This window comes from Myotis brandtii, unplaced genomic scaffold (assembly GCF_000412655.1).
Source record: "Myotis brandtii unplaced genomic scaffold, ASM41265v1 scaffold303, whole genome shotgun sequence".
NCBI classification, from domain to species: domain Eukaryota; kingdom Metazoa; phylum Chordata; class Mammalia; order Chiroptera; family Vespertilionidae; genus Myotis; species Myotis brandtii.
This window is the reverse complement of record NW_005361573.1, coordinates 446,048-467,743: the sequence shown is the minus strand read 5'-3', so window position 1 is coordinate 467,743 and position 21,696 is coordinate 446,048. Positions and strand designations below refer to the sequence as shown.

The following is a 21,696-nucleotide window of genomic DNA, read 5'->3' as shown; positions in this document are numbered from 1 at the left end:
CCGCCCCGCACAGCCCAGCTGTGGCAACATCGCAAGCTTCGGGCTGGAGAGCAAACCACGAGGCTGCAGCCAGAGGAGGGGGGCGTTCCTGTGAAAGTCAGGATTGAAGCTCCAGTAATTCGAGTTTCCCCCTCTCTGACCTGCTCTAAACAACCAAGGTCAGATTTATGTTCCCCAAGCCAGACCCCGGCGTGGGCTGAGCCTCTTACGAGGTAAAGGTGGTCGAAGATGAGGGAGGGCTTGTCCATCTGTCCCAGGATAAGGAGCATCTCGTTGTCTATGAATTCCTTGAATTCTTTCAAGTTACAGTTCATCTGTTTCTCCAATTCGTTCCGGATCTGTGGAGTGGGGGAAATTAGGAAAAGCGATTTGCTGAAGAAAACAGTTGTCACCGTCCAGAGAAGTACAGTCACAATGCAAACTGAGGCTGTTTGCCAAAAAGGTGGTTTTTTTTGCATTTTTTGTGCCGAGCGGCGCACGGGCGTGAGTGGTGGGAATGCAGGCTGCTCGGCCTCACAGTAAACCTGACACGGGGGGTAGTTTGTTATTTCACACAGGGAATCTGACTCCTAGGGGATCTTTTCTGAGTTGAAAGCACTTATATCTTTACAAATAAATATCAAACACTTCACAGTGCAAACCCCAAATCAGTTTCATCTTGCTTTGGAAGGTATCACAATATGATGTTGTGTATTACTAATAAATAAAAAGATTGTATCTAACTTTTCAAAATAGCCATTTCAACCTCTTAGATCTACCTTGGTTAAGCTGTTATTACCATGCATTGCATTCCTTGAACCAAAAGCAACTGGGGGGGAAAAAGTGACCCAGAGACACCGCAAAGGCAGAAGGAAAGCAGTCCAGGGTTAGCGACTCGCTGGTGAGGCGATGTGGGGCGGAGAGGGCGCTCACAGGACCTGCTTCCTGGTGCAATCTACGGGTCTCATGGGATTCTCACGAAAGGCCTTACAGGGTCAGGGAGCCCAGGAAACTTGCCCAAGCCTCACAGCGGGCTCGGTTCGAACGAGAGTCTGACTCTGAGGCTGCGCTCTTTTCGCCAAGCCCTGCAGGAAAAAGCCTCCGGGAGCCGGTGCACCGCTCGGAAAAGAAGCCGGGTCTGGGCAGCAGGACAAAGGAGGCCCCGTGCCCTCGGGCCCGCTGAGAAGGGAAGAGCTCTCTTACCTCTTTGGAGGTCACGTTCTCTAGGTCCTGGCTCATCATGATGCTGCGGAGCTTGGCTTTGATGAGGCGCTCGGTCCTCGCCCCTTCCGTTGGCCTGGAGGGAAAGTAGGAAAGTGCAGAGCTTTATACAGGAAGCCTGAGGTCGGAGTTCATAGAGACCCCGGTGCTCCTGGACTAACCAGAACGTGGCCTGGGACCACGGAGGTAACGTCTTGGTGGGTGTGTGTGTCCTCAGCAGGTGGGAGAGAGGGACAGAGTCCTGTGCCGTGTCCAGAGCTCCCTCCCACAGGAGCCTGCAGTGCCACAGAGCAACAGGGCGCATGGGGGCTGGGACGCACAGAGATGCGTTCACATCCACGTTTGTCTATAATTTCGAAAGTGAGGTGTGGTCTCAGACCTTCCATAGGCCACCCACAGGCCACCCGTCAGGGACCCCTGCATGAGAGGCTGACTCTGGGAGAGGTGGTGCAACCACAGCAGGTGTGACATCGTGGGGACACAGAGTCAGGCACAGGGCGGGGTGGGCGGGGGTGAGGAGGCAGCGCACTCACTTGTCGACAAACAGGGCCGGGGAGTCGGGCCGCGTGGACTCCAGGTCCTGCATGGCGTTCCACTCGTTGATGCAGCTCTGCTCGGAGCCGATGCAGCTCTCGTAGTAGGTGGCCCAGAGGAGAGCCACGCCCCCGGGGAAGTAGTTGTGCCTTCGCGCCACTTCGCAGGCCTTGTGAAGGACCTGCAGGGCGGACCTGGGGTGAGGAGGGCAGAGGGTCAGGCCTGGGAGGCACAGGCGTGCTGGGTGTTCCCCTCAGCAAAGGGTTTTAAACGGGGCGGGAAGGGCAGGTCATACAGGACTGGCTCCTGGGGCTCCCGGCCTGCCAGGCCACATGGCTAGTCTCCGTGACACATGCACTGACCCGAGAGCAGATAGAACATCCTTCACCTTTCCCAGCAAGGAAACAAAAACGTCCTAATTCTCCCCACCCGCTGGTTCACACACCACTTTACAGTCCACTGATGGACTCCCAAGGATTGAGGTGACTCCGAGGCTGTGGGCATCTTAAGCGCAGGAGCGACAATTAGCCTCGCTGCTGGAAGGGAACTCATTACTATGCAGCAGAGACATTTTACTGCTTTCTAATAGCTTCTAAACCCCTCCCATCAATGTTTTAACAGCTTAGATCTCCTAAGGAAAGGAGTTCTAGAAAGTCATTTTAATGCAGAATCCAACTGAAGAAGAGGTTTGGGAAGGCTCTGGGACAGAAGGAACAATATTAAAAATGTATGTTATAATGGTCCCTTTAGTCATTCTTGTATTACTTCTTTTAACAAAAGGATTGTGGTACATTTCTCAGCGAATGGGTGCGCTAGGTGTGGGGGAGGGTGTAAGAGCGCAGCCCTGGGTGGAGGGAGAGCCAGCAGAGAACGCGCAACATGGGGTAAAGCCATGGTGGTCCGCGTGCCTTTCCCGACGATACACGGCTGCAGGCTGGTTGAGGGAACCAACTTGGGCTGGGTGTTTACGAAATCTAGCTCTGGTTCTGAAGTTTTGGACAAGCACGTGGGCCTGTAGAAAAAGGGATAAAAAAAATTGCCCAGGGACACAGAGAACATCTGGGGCACCTAGGGAATTATGGTCTCACGACTTCCCCCCAAACGATCCTGAACAGCCTGCAGAGTGAGCAGCAGGAGAGATGGCAGCGAAGCCCATGGCAGACTCCTGCAAAGCTCTCGCTGTCCTGGACAAAAGCCTGGGCAGACGTCTTCTCGCAGGCGCCACCAGCTTTCTCCTGCGCCTTTTCCAGATTATTCGAGACCGGCCACGGAGTTTGCTGCATGCGTGGGTGGTGCAAGAAGGCTCTAGGATGTGTGTCCCGGGTTCGGGGAAGCTCTGGACGTGAGTCATTTTGCCCAACGCAGCCTTGACCCACAGGGACCTCATCCTTAAAGCAGAATGTTTGGGAGGCCCTGACCCTACCCAGGCCCCTGCACGCTGTAGAAGGCACCCCCACCCCCAGCCCAGCACCCCGTGAGGATGCCCTCCCAGCTCCCCTCGGTGTAACACATGGCTTTGTTTTGTGTTTATGGCCACCGCCCTCCACAGACTTTAAACTCCACGCGGAGAGGAATTACATCCATTTCACGCCTCCCAAGATGCTCAGTGCCTAGCAGAGTGCCCTTCCCTTCATGGTGCAAACTGAATGCCTACTGTGTGCCAGGTACAATGAGCAGGTGAGTTCATGCTGGAATGACATCTGTCAGGAGGGACTGAACGTACATATGCAAAAACAACACACCTTCCACAACAGAAATCGACCAAACTAAAAAGTCGCCAGAGGACAAACTAGACATTTTTCCAAAGAAGATATACAAATGGCCAATAAGCACATCAAATGACCCTCAACATTAATTAATTAGGGAAATGCAACCAAACCATAATGAGGAACCACTTCACATCCATTAGTATATATATATATAAAAAAAAAACCACCAGAAAAGAACAAGTGTTAACTAGGATGTGGAGGAAGTGAAATCCGTGTGCACTGCTGGTGGGATTGTCAAATGGTGCCACTGCTGTGGAAAACAGTTGGGTGGTTCCTCAAAAAATTAACCACAAAATCATCATGTGATCTAGAAAGTCCACTTCTAGGTACATACCTGAAAGAAATGAAAGCAGGAACCACAAACAGATGCTTTGCTCACCAATATTCACAGCAGCTCTACTCACAATAGCCAAAAGGTGGCAACAACTCAAAAGTCCATCCACAGACGAGTGGATAAAAAAACGTGGTATAGCCCTATCAGGGAGTAGTATTCAGCCATGAAAAGGAAGGAAATTCTGACACATGCTACAGCATGGATGCACCCAGAAAGCATGATGCTAAGTGCAAGATGCCAGAGGCAGGGACAAAGGATTCCACTTATACGGGGGACCCGAACAGGCAGAGACAGAGGAGAACAGAGGTGACCAGGGGCTGGAGGAAGGGGGGCGGGGAGTTTGTGGCTAATGGGTACAGAGTTTCTGTTTGGGATGACGGAGAAGTTCTGGAGATGGATGGTGGTGATGGCTGTCCAACACTGTGAACGTACTTAATGCCGCTAAATCACACACTTAAAAATGGTTAAAGTGGTCAGTTTTGTCATGTAAAGCCTGTCCTATGTACAAAGCAAATGTACCTAAAACCCCTAGCAGGGGGTTTTCTAGTCCTGCTGTCAGCTGGGAAGCTATTTCTAAGGAGCTGAAAGTCCCTAAAACCACACTCACCACATGGCCTGGACAGATACGGGCTTGAAGACGTGCATCCTTCCTGCTGTGCTGACGCTGAAGCCACTGAGTGAACAACAAAAAGAGCGCGCGGTGAGAAACCAGCCCCTCCGACCACATCACGGCGAGGCGGTGGGGCAGGCCCACCGGGGACACTCTGCCTCATGCTGTCTGATGAGGGACCACAGGCCGGCTGCATCAGACGAGGGCGAAGATGGGCTCTCCATCCCGGAAGACTCGTTCTCAACCCCGCAACGCGAGCTCTACCAAAACGGAAACCCCGGCACAGGGTGCGAGGCCGTGACAGCATTCGACCCCGTCTCGTTCATGCTTTGCAATGGCCCAACCCACCTGCTATGTCCCATCAATATTTTTTTTGGAATTGCACGGGAAATATATGAATGGGAGACAACATTTAAAAAAGGAAAACATTACTATAATTCTATAGTCTTCAAGAAATCATGCCCTAACCGGTTTGGCTCAGTGGATAGAGCGTCGGCCTGTGGACTCTAGGGTCCCAGGTTCGATTCCAGTCAAGGGCATGTACCTTGGTTGCGGGCACATACCCAGTAGGGAATGTGCAGGAGGCAGCTGATCGATGTTTCTAACTCTCTATCCCTCTCCCTTCCTCTCTATAAAAAAAATCAATAAAATATATTTTAAAAAAAAAAAGAAAAGAAATCACATGTTTGTTTCTCCCCGTTCCATCTGAGGCGGCATAACCTTTACTGCTGGAATCCCAACAGAGACAAGGTCCCATCCTGCCTCCTTTCGCCCCTCGCAGAGCCCATGTGTTCTCCTGGGGGCACACGTATGAAGAGCCCGATGGCCCTTTCATCTTCCTGCCCAGAACGAACTAAACGATTCCTCCTCTGCAGCCCCCCTGTCGGTTGTCCCTGCACCCCCAAAATGGTGAGCTCCTGCTGTGTCACATTTCTCTGTGAGCTTTCAGGGACCAGCCCCAAATGGAGGGCACAGTGTGGGTATTCATTGTCCAAAGACAGGTACATGAATGAATGAATGTCCGCTTACTGCTGCTCTTGAACGTCACACAGCAGTGATCTCCTGTAACGTGCTTCTGTGGCTCCGTCATGACCCAAACTCCCCACACAATGACCAGGATGTCCCTTTCCTCGTGTGGCTCATTGGGGCGGGGAGGGGGGAGGCAATAGTACTTCTCTTGATGCAACAGACACGTCATACGTATGGTTCTTTTGCTAATGATTACCCAACGATGCCCACACAACTCGTGTTTCAGAGTTTACAGTGATTAAAAGAATCTTTTCGCCCTAACCGGTTTGGCTCAGTGGATAGAGCGTCGGCCTGCGGACTGAAAGGTCCCAGGTTCGATTCCGGTCAAGGGCATGTGTCTTGGTTGCGGGCACATTCCCAGTGGGGGGTGTGCAGGAGGCAGCTGGTCGATGTTTCTCTCTCATCGATGTTTCTCTCTATCCCTCTCCCTTCCTCTCTGTAGAAGGTCAATGAAATATATTTAGAAAAAAAAAAATCTTTTCAAGAGAACTGCTTACCCGTCGCCATCGAGGTGGATTTTCGTGTCGCTCCACAGTCGGAGAACCATCCCAATGGTGCAGCTTTTACTACGCGGGAGGAAAGGAAGATGTCCAGGGTTAGAGTCACATTTACCTGTGACCTGCTTACACGCTACTTCCCTGTGTCTTCACCCAGCCCCTGACCTGGCTGGGTCCAGCTCCCGGGTGTGGACCTGGGAGCTGCTCGTAGGCTGTGTGTAGGGACTGCTCACCACTGCTTCTAGAAGACACGGGGCTGCGATGGCCCCACCAGAGGGAGTTGCCGGTGACCCCAGCGTGGAGACAGTCACAGGGTACTCTGACCCCACGGTTTGATGTGGTCGCAGCTTCATAAACACCAGGTCTCAGCTGCAGCTCTCAGGGGAGAAGGAGCAACCAGCTGGCCACACGACCTCACTGCAGCAGGGGTGAAGCCGATGGCTGGCGCACTCCTGGCCTGAAGCCATGCGCACTCGGGGGGACACAGACGAGAGGAGGCAGCCAACCCAGGCTCCGGTCCTGGGGCGAGGGGGGAGGGCAGTGTGCCAACACCATTACCGGAGTTCGGTGCCAGACCTCTGTTTCTCTACCTTTTGTGCAGCTGCTGTTTCAGAACCAGCTTAATCTGCTTTTGTTTTGCCCATCCTCACGGTGAAATGATACTCGAGAGACTGGCGCCGCAGGAGCACGCCGGGGGAACCAAAGGGCTTATCACGGGGGCTCCTCGGATTCTTAGGAACATTCTTCAGGAATCTGAAGGAGTCGGCTGTGAGGAGCCGCTGTGACTGTGCCAAGACCAGCTCCACAACCTCCAGGGATCTCCAGCTTACATCTCTGCTGCCACTTAGCAGCCCGCCCAGGGAGTAATGAGACGAGCGCGCGACCGTGCAGACAGGGAGCCCTGCGCTCACAGGGCAGCTCTCCCTCCGGGCATCTGCGACCCTGCCCCTGCCGGACTCTTCCGGCCTTTCGTGTTAGGCCGATTCTCGTCCCACCCTGCAGTCCTCCCCGTCCTCGATGGGCTAATTACACTTCCTTTGCAGAGCTGCAAAGTAAAACTTGTGCTGAGACCCAGAGCTCCTGGAACTTCTCGGCTGTGACAGTGCTGGGGCGAGGCAAGGAGGGGACCCCTCAGAGCCCCAGACCGACACGTCCCTTCCCCTGGACTTGCCCAACTGCCCGCTCGTCCTTTGAGACCTGGTTTAGCCACTGCGTGTTCCAGGGGCCTTTGGCATGGCCCCTCTACACCCACCCCTCTCCTGTGCTCCCACGACCCACCCCCCGCCCCGCCCCGCACATCTCTGCATCCCTGAGCCACCACCCCAGCATCTGATGACGGCTCTTCTTCACTGAGCTCACAGGCTCTCTGAGGTCAAGAACGGTGTGTCCTGCTGCTGCTTTGTTTACCTGGGCCTTGCCTGTTGCCTCATACACAGGAGAATGCAAACTGTTTGCTTAATGAATGAGTAGATTAATGAATGATGACTAAGGGGAGCCCATTTCATCTAGTTTTAACAAACCCAGGCTTTGCAATGATCTCACATGTATTAACTTATCCTGGATGTAAGAAGAGCCACTCGCCTTCATTTCACACAAATAATAGGGCCGATGATACAACGAACGTGGCCTCTAGTTATTGGGAAATTCCAAACCTCTCTGAGCCTCTGACCCAGGACCGTCTCCCAGTTTGGGAATCGGTGGGACAGCAACACTGGATAAGGCCCTCGACACGCTGCCTATCGAGCCCACGCTTCTCAAGCAGGTCCGGCTGCCTGGAAGGCGTCCTCCCTCCTCACTGGGCTGGCTCCTGCACTGACTGGGTGTTCACCGCCGTCACCTCCTCCAGGAAGCCCTCCTGGCTAAGTGCCCTCGTCTCCAGCACCCTGATGGCACCCAGTGTTAGACCTCCAAGCACAGTGTCGCTTTCTTTCCTCTCAGGAGACCCTGAGCTCAGAGCAGAGACTGGAGCTGGCAGAGCGCCGCACACAAGAGCGGAAATGCCGTGCCCTGCTGTTCCTGGTCACCCCGCCACCCACCATCGTGCATCCCACCGTAAACCCCCAAGGATACAGGGCCACAGGACTCTTTTTCCAGCAGCAACTCTTGTCCCATCAGACTCACCTCTCCTTGCTGGAAAAGTCGACGCCCAGCAAGATGCTCTCCTCCGTGTCCTGGCGCCCGCTGCTGTCCACCACCACCATGTACCGGACCCGCTCCGCCCAGGCGCTCTCCAGGCGCACGGCCTGCAGGGCAGAGAGGCTTTCACGGCCCGCCCTCCCGGGTCGTGCCCCCTTCCTCCGCCCAACCAAGGTCAAGGACATCTGCTGCCTACCTTTCCCTGTGAGTTTAGGCTTTAAGGTGAGATTCTCAGGCATAGGAGCCGCATCTCATTTATACCCCAACACGAGGGACAGTGTCTGACGTGGGGGGGGGGCTCCCCAAGTGTGTTAAATGGGTGAATAATAAAATCCAGACACTGAAGATGCTGACTCAGCACAGACTGATAGACTGACAGAGACCCCCTACATCCTTTCGCCGGACCCTCTGGGCACCGAGGAGCAAACTCCACGTTGGCTTTTGTGAACAATTGGGGAGAATTTGCTAAAATATAAAAACTCACTACCAAATTTCACAATTAAAAATTAAAACTTGCCACTCTCGTCTCTTCTTACCAGCTTGATTCTATCTTCACAACGCAGAAGGTTGATCATCACTTGCAGATGTTGGGGCAAGTCACCTATCGGACCAACAAATCAAGTTCACACAGTAGGAAAATGCCGTCTGATTTAGAGAAAGGACACGTTTTATACAGAGTGAGCAAAGCTTGAGCATTTGCTTGGCTATACGTATTACTGTTAAGACATTAACAATGGTTCAGTTCCTATCAGAGCAAAACCGATAGCAAATTCAAAAATAAAGGTTCTGTTTATAGCTTTATTGTACTAGAAGTCACCGCAAGTAATCATTATAGCGACCATACACTGAGCACCTACGAGGAGGTAAACATGTTACCTGCGTAAATTTTAAATTCCATAACCTCCAAGGTACTGGTATGTGATGCCCATTTTAAAGATCAGGAAACTGAGGCTCAGAGGTTGACCATGACAACACAGTCAGTTCCAGAACTGGGATCAGAAGCCAGGTCCTTTCCCCACACCATACTGCCTCCTTGTGTAGAACAATTGTTGTCCTGTCTTAAGATAGACTTAAATCTTGATGACAAATATCATTATGTGAAAATATTGATTGAGCCTTGGTGTTTGCTTTCAATTGTAAGATACAAAATTCTAACCCCAGCACTCAGATCCAAAATGAAGCTGGGGGACTTGAGGTTAGACAAACAAAATGATCACAGCGACGGGAACGCTGGCCCCAATGGCTAGCTGCTTTCACCTGCTGTTCAGGGTCAGCGTCTTTCCAGCTGACATTCAACGTGTGCTGCCCGTCCCAGAAGGCCCGGGAGCGCTACCCACAAGTACGTTTTCGTGAGTCTTCTTTTCAAACTGCCTTTGGTTTCAGAGTTAATCACCAGAGAATACCAGTGTATTTACTTTATAGGCATTCCTTACTGGCTTGCGTTTGAACCTAAATTAATACTCGGTTTGATTCCCTACACTACCACTTCCCTATTTCCTCAAACCAAATCGACCATTAAAAGATAAAGACTTTCCATCTCAGTGCGTGCCAAGGGCTCGTAAAGACATTCCCCTAACGAGGCTGGCTGGAGCTCTCTTTGCCGTGTGAAAGTAACACATCCTGTTACAGAAAGTTTGGAAACTAGCATTAAAAAAACGTTATCAACACCTAGAGACAACCAGCGTCGTGGCTTCGTTCTACTTGAAGACCAGTTAAGAATCTCTCTCTCTGTTGGGCTGGGGTTCCCTTGGCCCCTGGCTAAATAGATGAAGATCTCACTCGTTCTACTCTGGGTATCCTCTTTTCCCAGCTCTGGGGTGCAAGAAACGGGGGAAGGATACACAGTCTGGACACATGTTGCTTAACAAGGCTAGGCAGGCTGTCAGGTGCTCACGCCAGATGTGTCACTGAACTTTGTCTTGGCAAAGTTTAATAATTACTATTTTTTCATTCCACTGTCTTTTATAAAAATAGATTTTTTCTTCTTTTGGTATTATAGAGAATGTATGTATGTGTGGTGGTGGTGGGGGGGGGGCGGGGCGTGGAGAGAAAGAAATTCTCCAAATGAGTTTTCCAAATGCTCGGGGAAGTGACAGCATCCCCAGACTACATATAGAGCACCCCAAGGTGGCTGTTTCAAGGGCACAACCCCTGACTATAGCGTATTCTGGTGCGTTTGTTTAGAAAGCCCTACTTCAACTGAAAATATGCAGCTACCTGATAAACTGTAAGTAGGGCATCTTTACACCCAAACCCAGTGCTGCCGACCCCTCACTCGTCAGGTAGACACCAGGCTCAGAAGGGCTGCTTGCTCCCGGCGCCGCCTGGGAACCACGCCTGGCCGGCCTGCGCAGAAGGGCTTCCCCCTGTACCCGTCGTCACAGCCCTGGTCCCACTATTTCTCTGGCCTTGAAATCCAACGCGCGTGGCTCACCACCAGGAACCGGGGTCCCTCCCGCGGCAGAGAAAACGCGTTCCCATGGAAGAGCATCGACTCACCCGCGTGCTTGTGGGGATGCTGCAGGCTTCGCTGGCCTTGAGGGCTGCTTCCCTGTTGCAAGAAGAGGGCTGCTCCTTTCACCATGAAAAAGCTCTCACTTAAGCTGGGAAGGATGAAACCGGAGCAGGTTAGGCTGGGCCTCAGAGAGGGAAACGGGCAAAGACATGCTACAGCAGCGGTTCTCAACCTGTGGGTCGCAGCCCCTTTGGGGGTCGAACGACCCTTTCACAGGGGTCGCCTAAGACCATCGGAAAACACACATATAATTACATATTGTTTTTGTGATTAATCACTATGCTTTAATTATGTTCAATTTGTAACAATGAAATTGGGGGTCACCACAACATGAGGAACTGTATTAAAGGGTCGAGGCATTAGGAAGGTTGAGAACCACTGTGCTATAGAGTTGAAGAGCTGGGGTGCGGACCGAGAGCACGTAGCGCTCAAGTGGGATAACAGAGCTTCTGGAAGCATTTCGCAGAGCTGCCTTCCCGGCTCTGTGCTACAAGCTTGCCGTGGAGAGTGCGCGTGCGGAAACGACGCTTCCGCTCAAACACCCAGGTTCTCCGGTTCCACGTGGGCTCTGCCGGGCCGAGAGCCCCCTCCTGCAGGACACTGTGAGGGATCTCACTGTGATACAACAGCCTCTAGAAACAGGGCCCGACCCTCTGCTGAGGGCAGGCGGTGCATCTCTCGTAGTCTTGCTGCTGACCTGCTTCTAACTCCGTGTCTCCTAACAGCTTCACTGCTCCTTGCGGCCTTCCTCTGATGGAAGCCAAGGGAGAGGAAGGGACACTGTCGCTGTGTGTTTGCATCTGAGAGAAGCTGAGTGGCTGCTGACCTGGGGTTTAACTGAGTCAAGGGTGCTGTGCCCACTGTTGCTGCAGAAAACCTCCAGTCGACCCAATGAATTTCTCAGCAGAATGAACCTTTGGTCTCTTGTTATTTTAACTACCAAAAACATTCACATTCAACCTATAACTTAATAATTTGCAATTAAAACGTTTTCAAGGTTTCCAAATGCTCTAAAAAAAATCTTTAGCTTATGCAGAAATTAAAACTGCATAAAGTGGTAGGCTGCATTATCTGTTAATTATTTCCAATTATTCAAAAATAGTCAACTCTGAAAACTACCCAAAAAATACTCCCAAATTATTAACTGTTTTTTGAGGGGTTGGACTACTTATGATTATCTTCTACCTCTTAGTATCTTCCAAATCTTCTACACTGAGCAAATATTAACTCTTTTAAATGATTATTTTTGTTTGACTTTCATAAGTAATAGAAAACATGTACAACACGTTATCATGAAAAAAAAACATTTTATTTTTATTAATTTTATGAAAGATCACAAATTTTAGTTTAAATGTTAGGAAACTGTAAAAATGATCAATTCTCTCTTGAGCAACCAATTAATATATAAATGATGTGAAAGGAAAATCTCTTAAGAAAATGCGGCACTTTTTTTGTTTGAACAGAGAGCAAATCAGTTCCTGATAGAAACACAACAATGTCTTCGGTAACATAAGAAAGCAAGATCCCCTCTGCCCCAGACATCCACTGTGAGTAAACCTTCTAATCCTGGAATAAGAAAGTCAGCTACGTCTAACAAGTAACTCTAGGTGCTAAGAAAACTCACCACACAAACTAGCAAGTCAGCCAGCGGATCCTGGAATCAGACACGGTTATCTCCTAGAACGCAAGCCCACAATCCTATCTGCTGGTTCTCCTGGTTGAATTCCCATGCTAAAAATAGGGGCTGCTCAAATATCAAATAGGAAGGCTCCGTCTGCCTCTTACTTGGGCCTCTGAATTGCTGATAACTGGCTTTACAGATTTTGTAACACCAATACTGTACATCTGTACAACTTCTTTATTTATGACCGTGAATGTACTGCCAGGCCATCCTTCCCACCTATTCGTCATATATGTGTGCTGCCAGGGACAAGTGCTGAGGAGCCCAGGATTCTAAATGATGGAGGAAATGAGAGGCACCCTTCCCTTTGCCGTCCCGCTCTCACCCATGGGAGGCAAGAGGCTCTCTAGCACCCACCTGGCCCACCTGAAGTCCAGGTTGTCATATTTTAGCAGGCGGCAGAGTCACCCAGCACTCTTCCATCACCCTTCTCATTTGTCACCTTCTCCTTCCTTAACATTTCACAAGCAACTTTGTTTTCAGAACTGCTCTGTTTCAGACACAGATCACTCACTACTGATTCTCAGTGAAATCTGGAAGAGCTGCCCAAGGGACCCCAAAACCCACGAAAGAAACGCAGCCACCAGTTCATCGCAGCAGCTGGGGAAATTTTTTTTCAAGGCAACATCAGCCTCTTTTGTTCATGGGTTAAAAACAACAACACAAAAACAACCCCAGAAAAACAAAAATCCACACTGACCCAAACCCCATGCGCTCTGGAAACAGCCAGCCATGAACCGTGACCTTTGCCTTGGAAATCACGGGCAAAAATTCCCCTTGGTTTCCCTCACACTTCCTTTGGAAAAAAAGGGGAACAATGCAAAAGAATAGGCTGGTTTTATCCTGTGATCGCTGACTAGGCCAGTTGTTCCTCAGGGTCCCCGAGACTGATAAAGAACCAGGGCCTCCCATCCACACGTGAAGCTGGGGGTGGGGGGTGGGGGAGGGTGTAGGGGTAGCTGCCTGTATGGGACCCTGTCCTCCTCCCGCCATTCGTCGCAGGCGTGTACTGGAGAGAAGGAGACTGGAAGCTGCAGGCAGCCCTGCGCCCTCGCCTGCGCCTGGGAGACGGCGAGAGGACACAGCACGAGGATGGCCGCACAAGATCACTCTCGGGGCCAAGAGGCCGCACAGCCAGGCAGTCACAGGATCAGGAAAACAAGACACAGATATTTCTCCCACCCTGTTTCCCGGCTTCTGTGCCGAGCTCACTGCAGGCCCAGAGCCTAGGCGCCCTCTGCGTGGCTGCTGCGAACACTGTTTCCCACCGCCAGGGCGCCGTCGGGGGTCTCTGCCGGGCCGCTAAGACCCAGAGGCAGCGTACCCCGATTCATGGGTCTCCAGGCGCCCCTCTGGGGAAGGAGGCCCTGTAACAAACCCACTTTGGCCATGGCACACTCCTTCCTGGGTACTCGGGGCAGGCAGCACAAACCCACCAACCACCCATCCCGGCTACAGAAAACCTGCATCTCCTCAAAGATGCTGGCGTCCTAAAAAGAGCCACTCAAGTTCCAGAAGGTCAGACCCAGACAAACAAAACTGAACTGTTTCCCTCCGTCGCTGTAAGGAAAATCTTGAAGTAACAACAAAGCCAGCCCCTGCCCTCCCGACCCCCACCCCCAACGCTGTTATCTCCACGGGACAAACATGTTCTCAGACACTGGCTCCTGCCGCTTCGGCCGCCGCCGTGAGATTAAAGTCTCTACAAGGCACTGAAGACGGAGAGAAAAACCTCAATCGCTGCTCCTCAAGAAAACCCCAGCCCTCAGAGCATCAGCAGCCACTCATCCCATCACCCAGCCGGGGCAGGAGAACCGAGACCAGCAGGGGTACGTACTAATTTGGGCTGGAAACCTCTGAAGAGCAGAAGTAAGGAGGTGCCTGAAGAAAGACGCAGAAATCGGTAAAACAAAAAAGCTTCATGACGGTGGTGATCACATGGTTAGTGACCTCGAGCTCCTGCCTCCCACGCCCCAGGAGAAGGCAGGCAGGTGAGGAAGAGGCTGGTGTCCTTCGGCGAGGAGTCCTCGGCCTCGGACGATGCTCCCGCCCAGAGAGCAAATGGCTCTGGTGGCACTCTCGTCTCCCCCTGATATTTGGGTTGAAAAAGGCCCTTGTCCCTGCACATCCTGATGAAAGGGCCATTCAGAGGGAGCCAGGCAGCTGAAGTTCCTCTAATCACTTTCCTCCCACGCCGTTGGGTGGCCTCAGCAGCGGGCCAGAGGGTGCGCATCAGCAACTGGGAGGGAAAACAGCTGGCCGCCCAGGCACACGTCCGTGCGACCGGACCCGTGCTGGCCGCCATCGTCACACTGAGGGATTTCTGTTTCTTTCAGAACATCATCCACTCACCCAGCCGTGACCGTGGGCAGCTGCCACAGTTACCGGGCACTTGCAAAAGCATGTTTACGTTCTGGAAATTCTGCAGTCGTGCTAACTGCTCCCTGAGGAGGCAAGTCTGGGGAGGGGGCATTCCAGGTAGAGGGACCCTCCTGTGTGCACGTGTGAGAAATGCAGGCAAGATCCTCAGGACAGGCCAGGCTGCGCAGGTAAAGCAGGTCCGAGTCCCAGAGGGCCTGGCCCAAGACCCCACCCACAGGGGCCGGCCGGGAGCTGTCTGCTTTTAGTGCTTCTTTCAGCCGGGGAGGTAAAGTAAGGGTACAAATAACCATAGTGCAGGCAGGATGGGATCCCACCCTCAGAGAGGAGCTCGGGGAGGTCTTATCTGGAAGCTCCCCCAGCTCCCAAATGCTCACAAAAGGATTAAGTGAAACACAGACACAACGATTCTTATTTGGCAGCTGAGGATACAGCTTGCCCAGGAGCAGGCAACGTGACAAGATGGGATTAGACAAGTATGTCTGCCCCATGTCCACCTTCTCAACCCCTGGACTGCCCATCGTCCCTGCCCGTCCAGGCGGCTAACTGCAACGCGGCTGGTTCCGCTACAGCACACGTCACCGAGAAGTCGGAACCCGGACTCGGCTCCAGTGCTGGTTCCCAGCACGTGGAAGCATCGCTTGCAGGACACAGAGAGAGGAATCATGCAGGAAACAGGCCTTAGGAAGAGAAGCCTCGGTGTCAGAGTTCCTCCACCAGCCTGGGGACAAGCGGAAGGCTGGGGGGGGGGGGCACCCCAACCACCCTGCCCACGGCCACCTGCACAGGACACATCCTTCCGTCCTTCCGACTGAGTGGGAATCCTGCAGAGTCCTGTGGGTGGCACGGCCACGCTGGCCGAGCTGCTTCCCATCAACAAGCATTGCATTACTGTCATTACCAAGCTCCTGCCACGTGGCAGGGGCTGTGCCAGGCACTTAGCTATGCATGGCGTCCAGCTCCCACGGCTCGGAGGGGCAGGCATGCCTTTCTCCATGTGACAACTGCAGGGAGCCCATCAGACTCCTGAAACCGTGTCCAGGGCAGCCTCGTTTTTAACCAACTCCCTGACTGATTCTGGTGCACACTGAAGTTTAAGAAAATAAAATACACGGGTCAGGGCTGTGATTCGTGGTCTACTATATATGTATGTTCTGATATTCACTTACAGGATTCTGTTCATTCGTTCAAACAGCAAATATTTACAGACTAAGAAGTACATGCTAAGCCACGCCCATGCACGTGTCCACCAGGGCTAAGGTAATGACCCTCTCCAAGGGACGGGTGTATGTTTGGGTGGTTTGGGTGTGTGCCAGGCCACTTAGAAACTTAATTCCTTGAAAAACAGAAACACGAAGTGTAGCAACACCACGGTGCAGAATGTTATACGAATGCCCCGACGTCCACCCGTGGCCGTCCATCTGAGGAACCTATGGACCTTCTAAAACATATTCATGCCCAGGTATACCCTTAACTGATTCTGATTCAAAAGGTCTGCAGTAAGTCTGAGCACCTGCTTTTTAAAAGTCCCCAAAGGGCTTCGGACCCATAGCCAGGGTGAACCCCCAAATCTCTCGGTGGCAGGAGACACGGGAACACCGGTTTCTCCTGTGGGCGTCATAAAAATACCTCCCACATAGTAGGTGCACGATCAATGTTTTCTGCTGGTGAACGATACCACCATTGAGAGCGCGTGGTCCTCTCAGGAGAGGAACACAGCTGGGTACCGTGAAGGGAGGTCACGCCAGGTCAGAGCACAAAGTAACACCCTCCCTGGAAGCGGCAGAACAGGTTGGCAGGGAGGCGCGCCTGCCCATCTTCTACCAGATACTTTCGGTCACAAGTGTCCCTGCCCTCGACAGGCAGCCGCGTTGCACGATACGGACTGGCAACAGCAATGACAGATCAGAGCTCTGCTGTGGACAAAGCACTCGAGCTAATGTCAACGGATTTGATCTTCTAGGAACGCTTCCAGGAAGACTGAGCAGGCATCACTGCTCATTTTATAGACGAGGAAACAGGAAGCTACTTCAACGCTATGGTTTTAGGATTCCTGACACACGTCTCGCACCACATCAGAGACCATGAGCCTCAAGTGCAGGCTCTGAAAAGGGTGCAAAGTGACTGGACGGGTTGAAACTACTTTTACGTGGACAGAGCCAGTCCTCGAAGGCACTAGGCTCTGCACCATGATTACCGAGTGGCTGTCTTTGATAAATAGGAAAAGATTTTCATTAGTCAACAGAGCCAAATATCAACAGTACAACGATTGAAATTTCTTTTGAGAGCCAAATTTTTTAAACTTAAACTATATAGGTAGGTACATTGTTATTAACTTAATTAGGGTACTCCTAAGGCTTAGGAAGAGCCACACTCAAGGGGCCAAAGAGCCGCATGTGGCTCACGAGCTGCAGTTTGCCGACCACGGGTCTAGCGGATGTGATGATAATTCCAGAAAAAAAAAGGGGGGGAACAAATGTGAAGGTGGGTACCACTGACCGCTCCCAAGAGGAGGTTCTGCTAATTCCATTTAGATTCACAAATACCTACTGTCTGGTCAGGGCTAAGCCCTGGGCACTGAGACATGAAACAGGCATGGCTCCTGCCCTTGGGGCAATGTTACCTGCTAGTGGGTCAGAGAGACACAGGGCAGCAACTGCGATGGAAGGCAGCAGGTTGCACAGTAGAGGAACATACTGGGTGCTGCAGGTGCACACACACACACGTGTACACACGCACACACGCGTGCGCTTGGAAGATCACATTACACCTCCTCTGTAGTGAACAGAGGAGGATTTGTAGAAGGCTCCTCGGTGAACTCATACATGTCTATTCTGGTTTATAAGTCAGTTTCTTATCAATTTGGTTAATACAAGTTGGCTTCTCGGAAGTTGATCATCCCTGAGTGTAGTAATAAATTCAAGTTTCAGAATGGGCACAGCTGCCCTGACCGGTTTGGCTCAGTGGATAGAGCATCGGCCTGGGGACTCAAGGGTCCCAGGTTCGATTCCAGTCAAGGGCATGTACCTTGGTTGCTGTGATGATAATTCCAGAAAAAAAAAAAGGGGGGGGAACAAATGTGAAGGTGGGTACCACTGACCGCTCCCAAGAGGAGGTTCTGCTAATTCCATTTAGATTCACAGATATCTACTGTCTGGTCAGGGCTAAGCCCTGGGCATTGAGACATGAAACAGGCATGGCTCCTGCCCTTGGGGCAATGTTACCTGCTAGTGGGTCAGAGAGACACAGGGCAGCAACTGCGATGGAAGGCAGCAGGTTGCACGGTAGAGGAACACACTGGGTGCTGCAGGTACACACACACACACGTGTACACGCGCACACACGCGTGCGCTTGGAAGATCACATTACACCTCCTCTGTAGTGAACAGAGGAGGATTTGTAGAAGGCTCCTCGGTGAACTCATACATGTCTATTCTGGTTTATAAGTCAGTTTCTTATCAATTTGGTTAATACAAGTTGGCTTCTCGGAAGTTGATCATCCCTGAGTGTAGTAATAAATTCAAGTTTCCGAATGGGCACAGCTAAGAACCAAACCTTGGGCTTCTGGCTGAGCCATCGAGCCGTCAACCTAAGAAGTTCTCAGCACCTGAACGCCTGGCACAGCAGGAGCACTCACTGAGCTTTGCTTCCAGGCAGTAAATGCTGCCTTCCACCTGAACGGTGCTTTACAGTTTACAGAGCGCTTGTCCGAGCACTCACTGAGCTTTGCTTCCAGGCAGTAAATGCTACCTTCCACCTGAATGGTGCTTTCCCTGAATGTAGGGCTTGTCTCTCCATTTCTGCTGTTATTTCTTAGAAGAATGAGTTTCCATTCTTCTAATGAAAGAACCAAGACAGAGACGATAAGGACTTATCTGTGGTCATCTGTCTAACAAGGGGCACTGGACGCATCTGGGGTTCCTCCTGCAGAATCCCCAGGTCGGAGGGCGGGATGCGCTGACCTGCAGCAGCAGCAGGAGCAGCAGGTAAAGCTGGGTGGACACAGATGGACCTCAGAACCATTCAGAACCCCACTCCCAGCAAAGTGAAGCTTATGGAGATGTGAAGGAGATGGAAGACGTCCTGGCTGGAGAAGGCGAAGAAGACGGCAGGTGGAGACGGGAGATTCCTTCCACTGCTCTCTCCCCCACGGGTTCTCCCCTCACTTTGAATTCATGTTCGCGTCACAAAGACCCTGAGTTGCACCAAGGCCTTGGTCTTTCTGTTTTGTGCTCCACAGTACAGTCCGGCAGGGCCTTGTTCCAAACACCATTCCTCAGGGCACAAGCAAGCAAGGACCTCACCTGACACGGCTATCGGCTAGCGCTCCCCAACTGTTTCCTGCAACACGGAGGGTTGATAACAGGGAAATTCCAGCTCCGCAGGGCATTGCACTTAGGAACGGGGTCACCGGCAGGCAATGCTGGCAGGGCTCCTTACAAATGTCTGTGCTGCTGGGCCATGTATTGTTTGGCTAGAAGGCGTAGGCTTCTCTCAGACAGAAGGAATGTCCAGAAGCATTTCAGACAGTAAGAGACATTCTCTGAAGCCAGCCCCACAGCTCCCCTTCATACCAATGGGTAGGAGCAGGCAGCCGAATAGACTAGCAGGCTCGCAAAAGCAGGCTTTTTCCCACTGCATAAATGAGACAGCAAATGATGTGCCTTCAGCTGGCTTGATAAACCGTAGGGTAGTTTCTTGATGGCCCCCCCAAGTGCCTCAGGCCCTGTCTACAGGAGCCAGAGCTGGTGCCATCTTCCTCTGGACATCTGGTACACCGAGGTCGAAGACCCCAGCGAGGCCATGTGCAGGAAGTGCAGTGGCAGCAACGACCACCCAGCCAGCCAGAAAGAACAGGCACATGAAGGAAATGTTTTTGAAACTACGCGAAAATGCCACCAATGGCTTATCTCCACCGTCCCAGGTTCTTAGTTCTTCCTTCGGTGTATGTAGCCCCATCCCCTCTTCAAGGTCACCACGCCCTCACCTGACTCCCAGACAGACCTTCAATTTCCTAGGCCTATTGACCCACTAGCTGGTGGCCAAGTGATCGGCACGGCAGGGCACTTTAACATCACAAGGGGACTTGACGGCCAGGACACACAGAATGTTCAAAGTCTCCTTCCCCGTCCGACAGACGGAGATTCTAGGTAACCACGCATAAAGGAGCTCGTCCTCCTCTCCAGCCCCGAGCATTTACTTCATGACTAACTCACCCTGGTCATCTCCGAGCAGCCGGAACTCGGCACTCACCACGCACAGGACCTCACGTGAGTGTCCAGACCCTCTCAGTGCCCAGAAGTCAGTGTGCCCTCAGGGAAACATCTATGATGAAACATCTTTGTAGAGTGTCATGCTAAGCACTGTCTACATATTACCTAACCAAATCCTCAGCATCCGCCTGCATCTGATGATACAGAGGGAAACTGAGGCTCGGAGAGGTTACGTCACTTGCCAAGTTCACACGGCCAAGACGAGGCCTGTATTCAGAGGGCATCGGGCTGGCAGCTGTCTCTCAGAGCAGTTCAGAAAGAAGTTCTTTGTACTGTTCTTGCCACTTTTCTGTAAGTTTTGTTTCAAAATGTTAAAAGATATTTTTTCAGCCTGGCCGGCATGGCTCAGTGATTGAGCGTCGACCTATGAACCAGGTCACGGTTCGATTCCCGGTCAGGGCACATGCCTGGGTTGTGGGCTCGATTCCCCAGTGTGGGGCGTGCAGGAGGCAGCCGATCAATGATTCTCTCTCATCATTGATGTTTCTCTCTCCCTCTCCCTTCCTCTCCAAAATCAATAAAAATACATTTAAAAAATATATATAAAAATAAATTTATTTTTTTCAACTTCCACGTAAGTGGCTTTTGGTAAAACACTACTTACTCTGCACTGGCAGGTGATAAAAGCTTAAGGCCATTTCACTGGTTGTTGTCACGGGCATACTTCCTGGCTTTCTCCTCCCATCTCGGACACTTCCTCCCTCAACAACGGAGATCTCTATGGACCATTTTCCCTCTCGTGTTTCCCAGAATGGCGAGGCGCGCTAGGCGGTGGGACATGATGGGAAGCACTGCTCTCCCAGTTCCTCTTGGTCTATGTGTGTGTCCGATTGTGTGGAACACACATACACACACACACACACACACACACACAGACCCGGCTCCTGTAAGACCCAATTTTAACATTTTCCTGCTCCGAGACCACACTCTGGAACAGCGAGGGGCCAACCTGCCCGTGCGAGCCTCCCATTGTGAAGGGCACGCACAGTCAGGATGCGGCAGGCCCGCAGGATGTGACTCAGCATCCTGTTTTCGATGTTTGGGGCGGCCGGCAGCTCTGGCGCCCAACACTACGGCTGACTTCACCTCGCAGGACCACAGACACCGGGTTAATTGGCGGGATGGACACACAGCATCAGCTCTCCCTGTGGGCTGCGGGGCCCACGCCCTGACTGTCCACCCCTCACCCTGGGTTTCCTTATGGACACCCACTACTTATCTGGATTATCTATCAGGGTGTCTGTCAGGAATTGTTCTTCAGAGGAACTGCCCTGGCGGTATTTTAAGGACGCCATGAATCAAGCAACTGACCTTGTTTCTCCCTTTGTTTTGACTCCTAGGAAGCTCACGGTCAGACTGGTGGCCAAACTCCGGTAACTGTAGCAACATTACGCCATACATTCCACCTGTAAACCTTCCTATGACTGCATCTTATTTCCCCCCACTTTCTCCCTGTCCCATGTTTCCAATTTTATAATTAATATATATTATTGATTTCAGAAAGGAAGTTAGAGAGAGAGAGAGAGAAACATCAATGATGAGAGAGAATCATTGATTGGCTGCCTCACGCCCCCTACTGGGGATGGAGCCTGCAACCAATGTGCCCTGACCGGAAATCGAACTGTGTCCTCTTGGTTCATAGGTCGACACTCAACCACTGAGCCATATGGGCCGGGCTCACTTTTCTAATTTTAAATTACATTGTTTCAATGAAATTACTAAGCTGTTTCAAATCCCTT

The 21,696-nt window shown here is 51.7% G+C and overlaps 1 protein-coding gene across 1 annotated transcript in view; it reads right to left on the bottom strand.

Annotated features, from left to right (window-relative positions):
- Window positions 1-21,696, bottom strand: part of SSH1 (slingshot protein phosphatase 1) — a 48,132-nt gene that overhangs the window by 16,058 nt on the left and 10,378 nt on the right. The window contains 8 exon segments of the mRNA XM_014542419.1: window positions 210-338; window positions 1,183-1,276; window positions 1,734-1,928; window positions 4,445-4,510; window positions 5,974-6,042; window positions 8,095-8,216; window positions 8,646-8,710; window positions 10,609-10,712. Of these exon segments, the coding sequence (XP_014397905.1) occupies window positions 210-338; window positions 1,183-1,276; window positions 1,734-1,928; window positions 4,445-4,510; window positions 5,974-6,042; window positions 8,095-8,216; window positions 8,646-8,710; window positions 10,609-10,712 (844 nt within the window).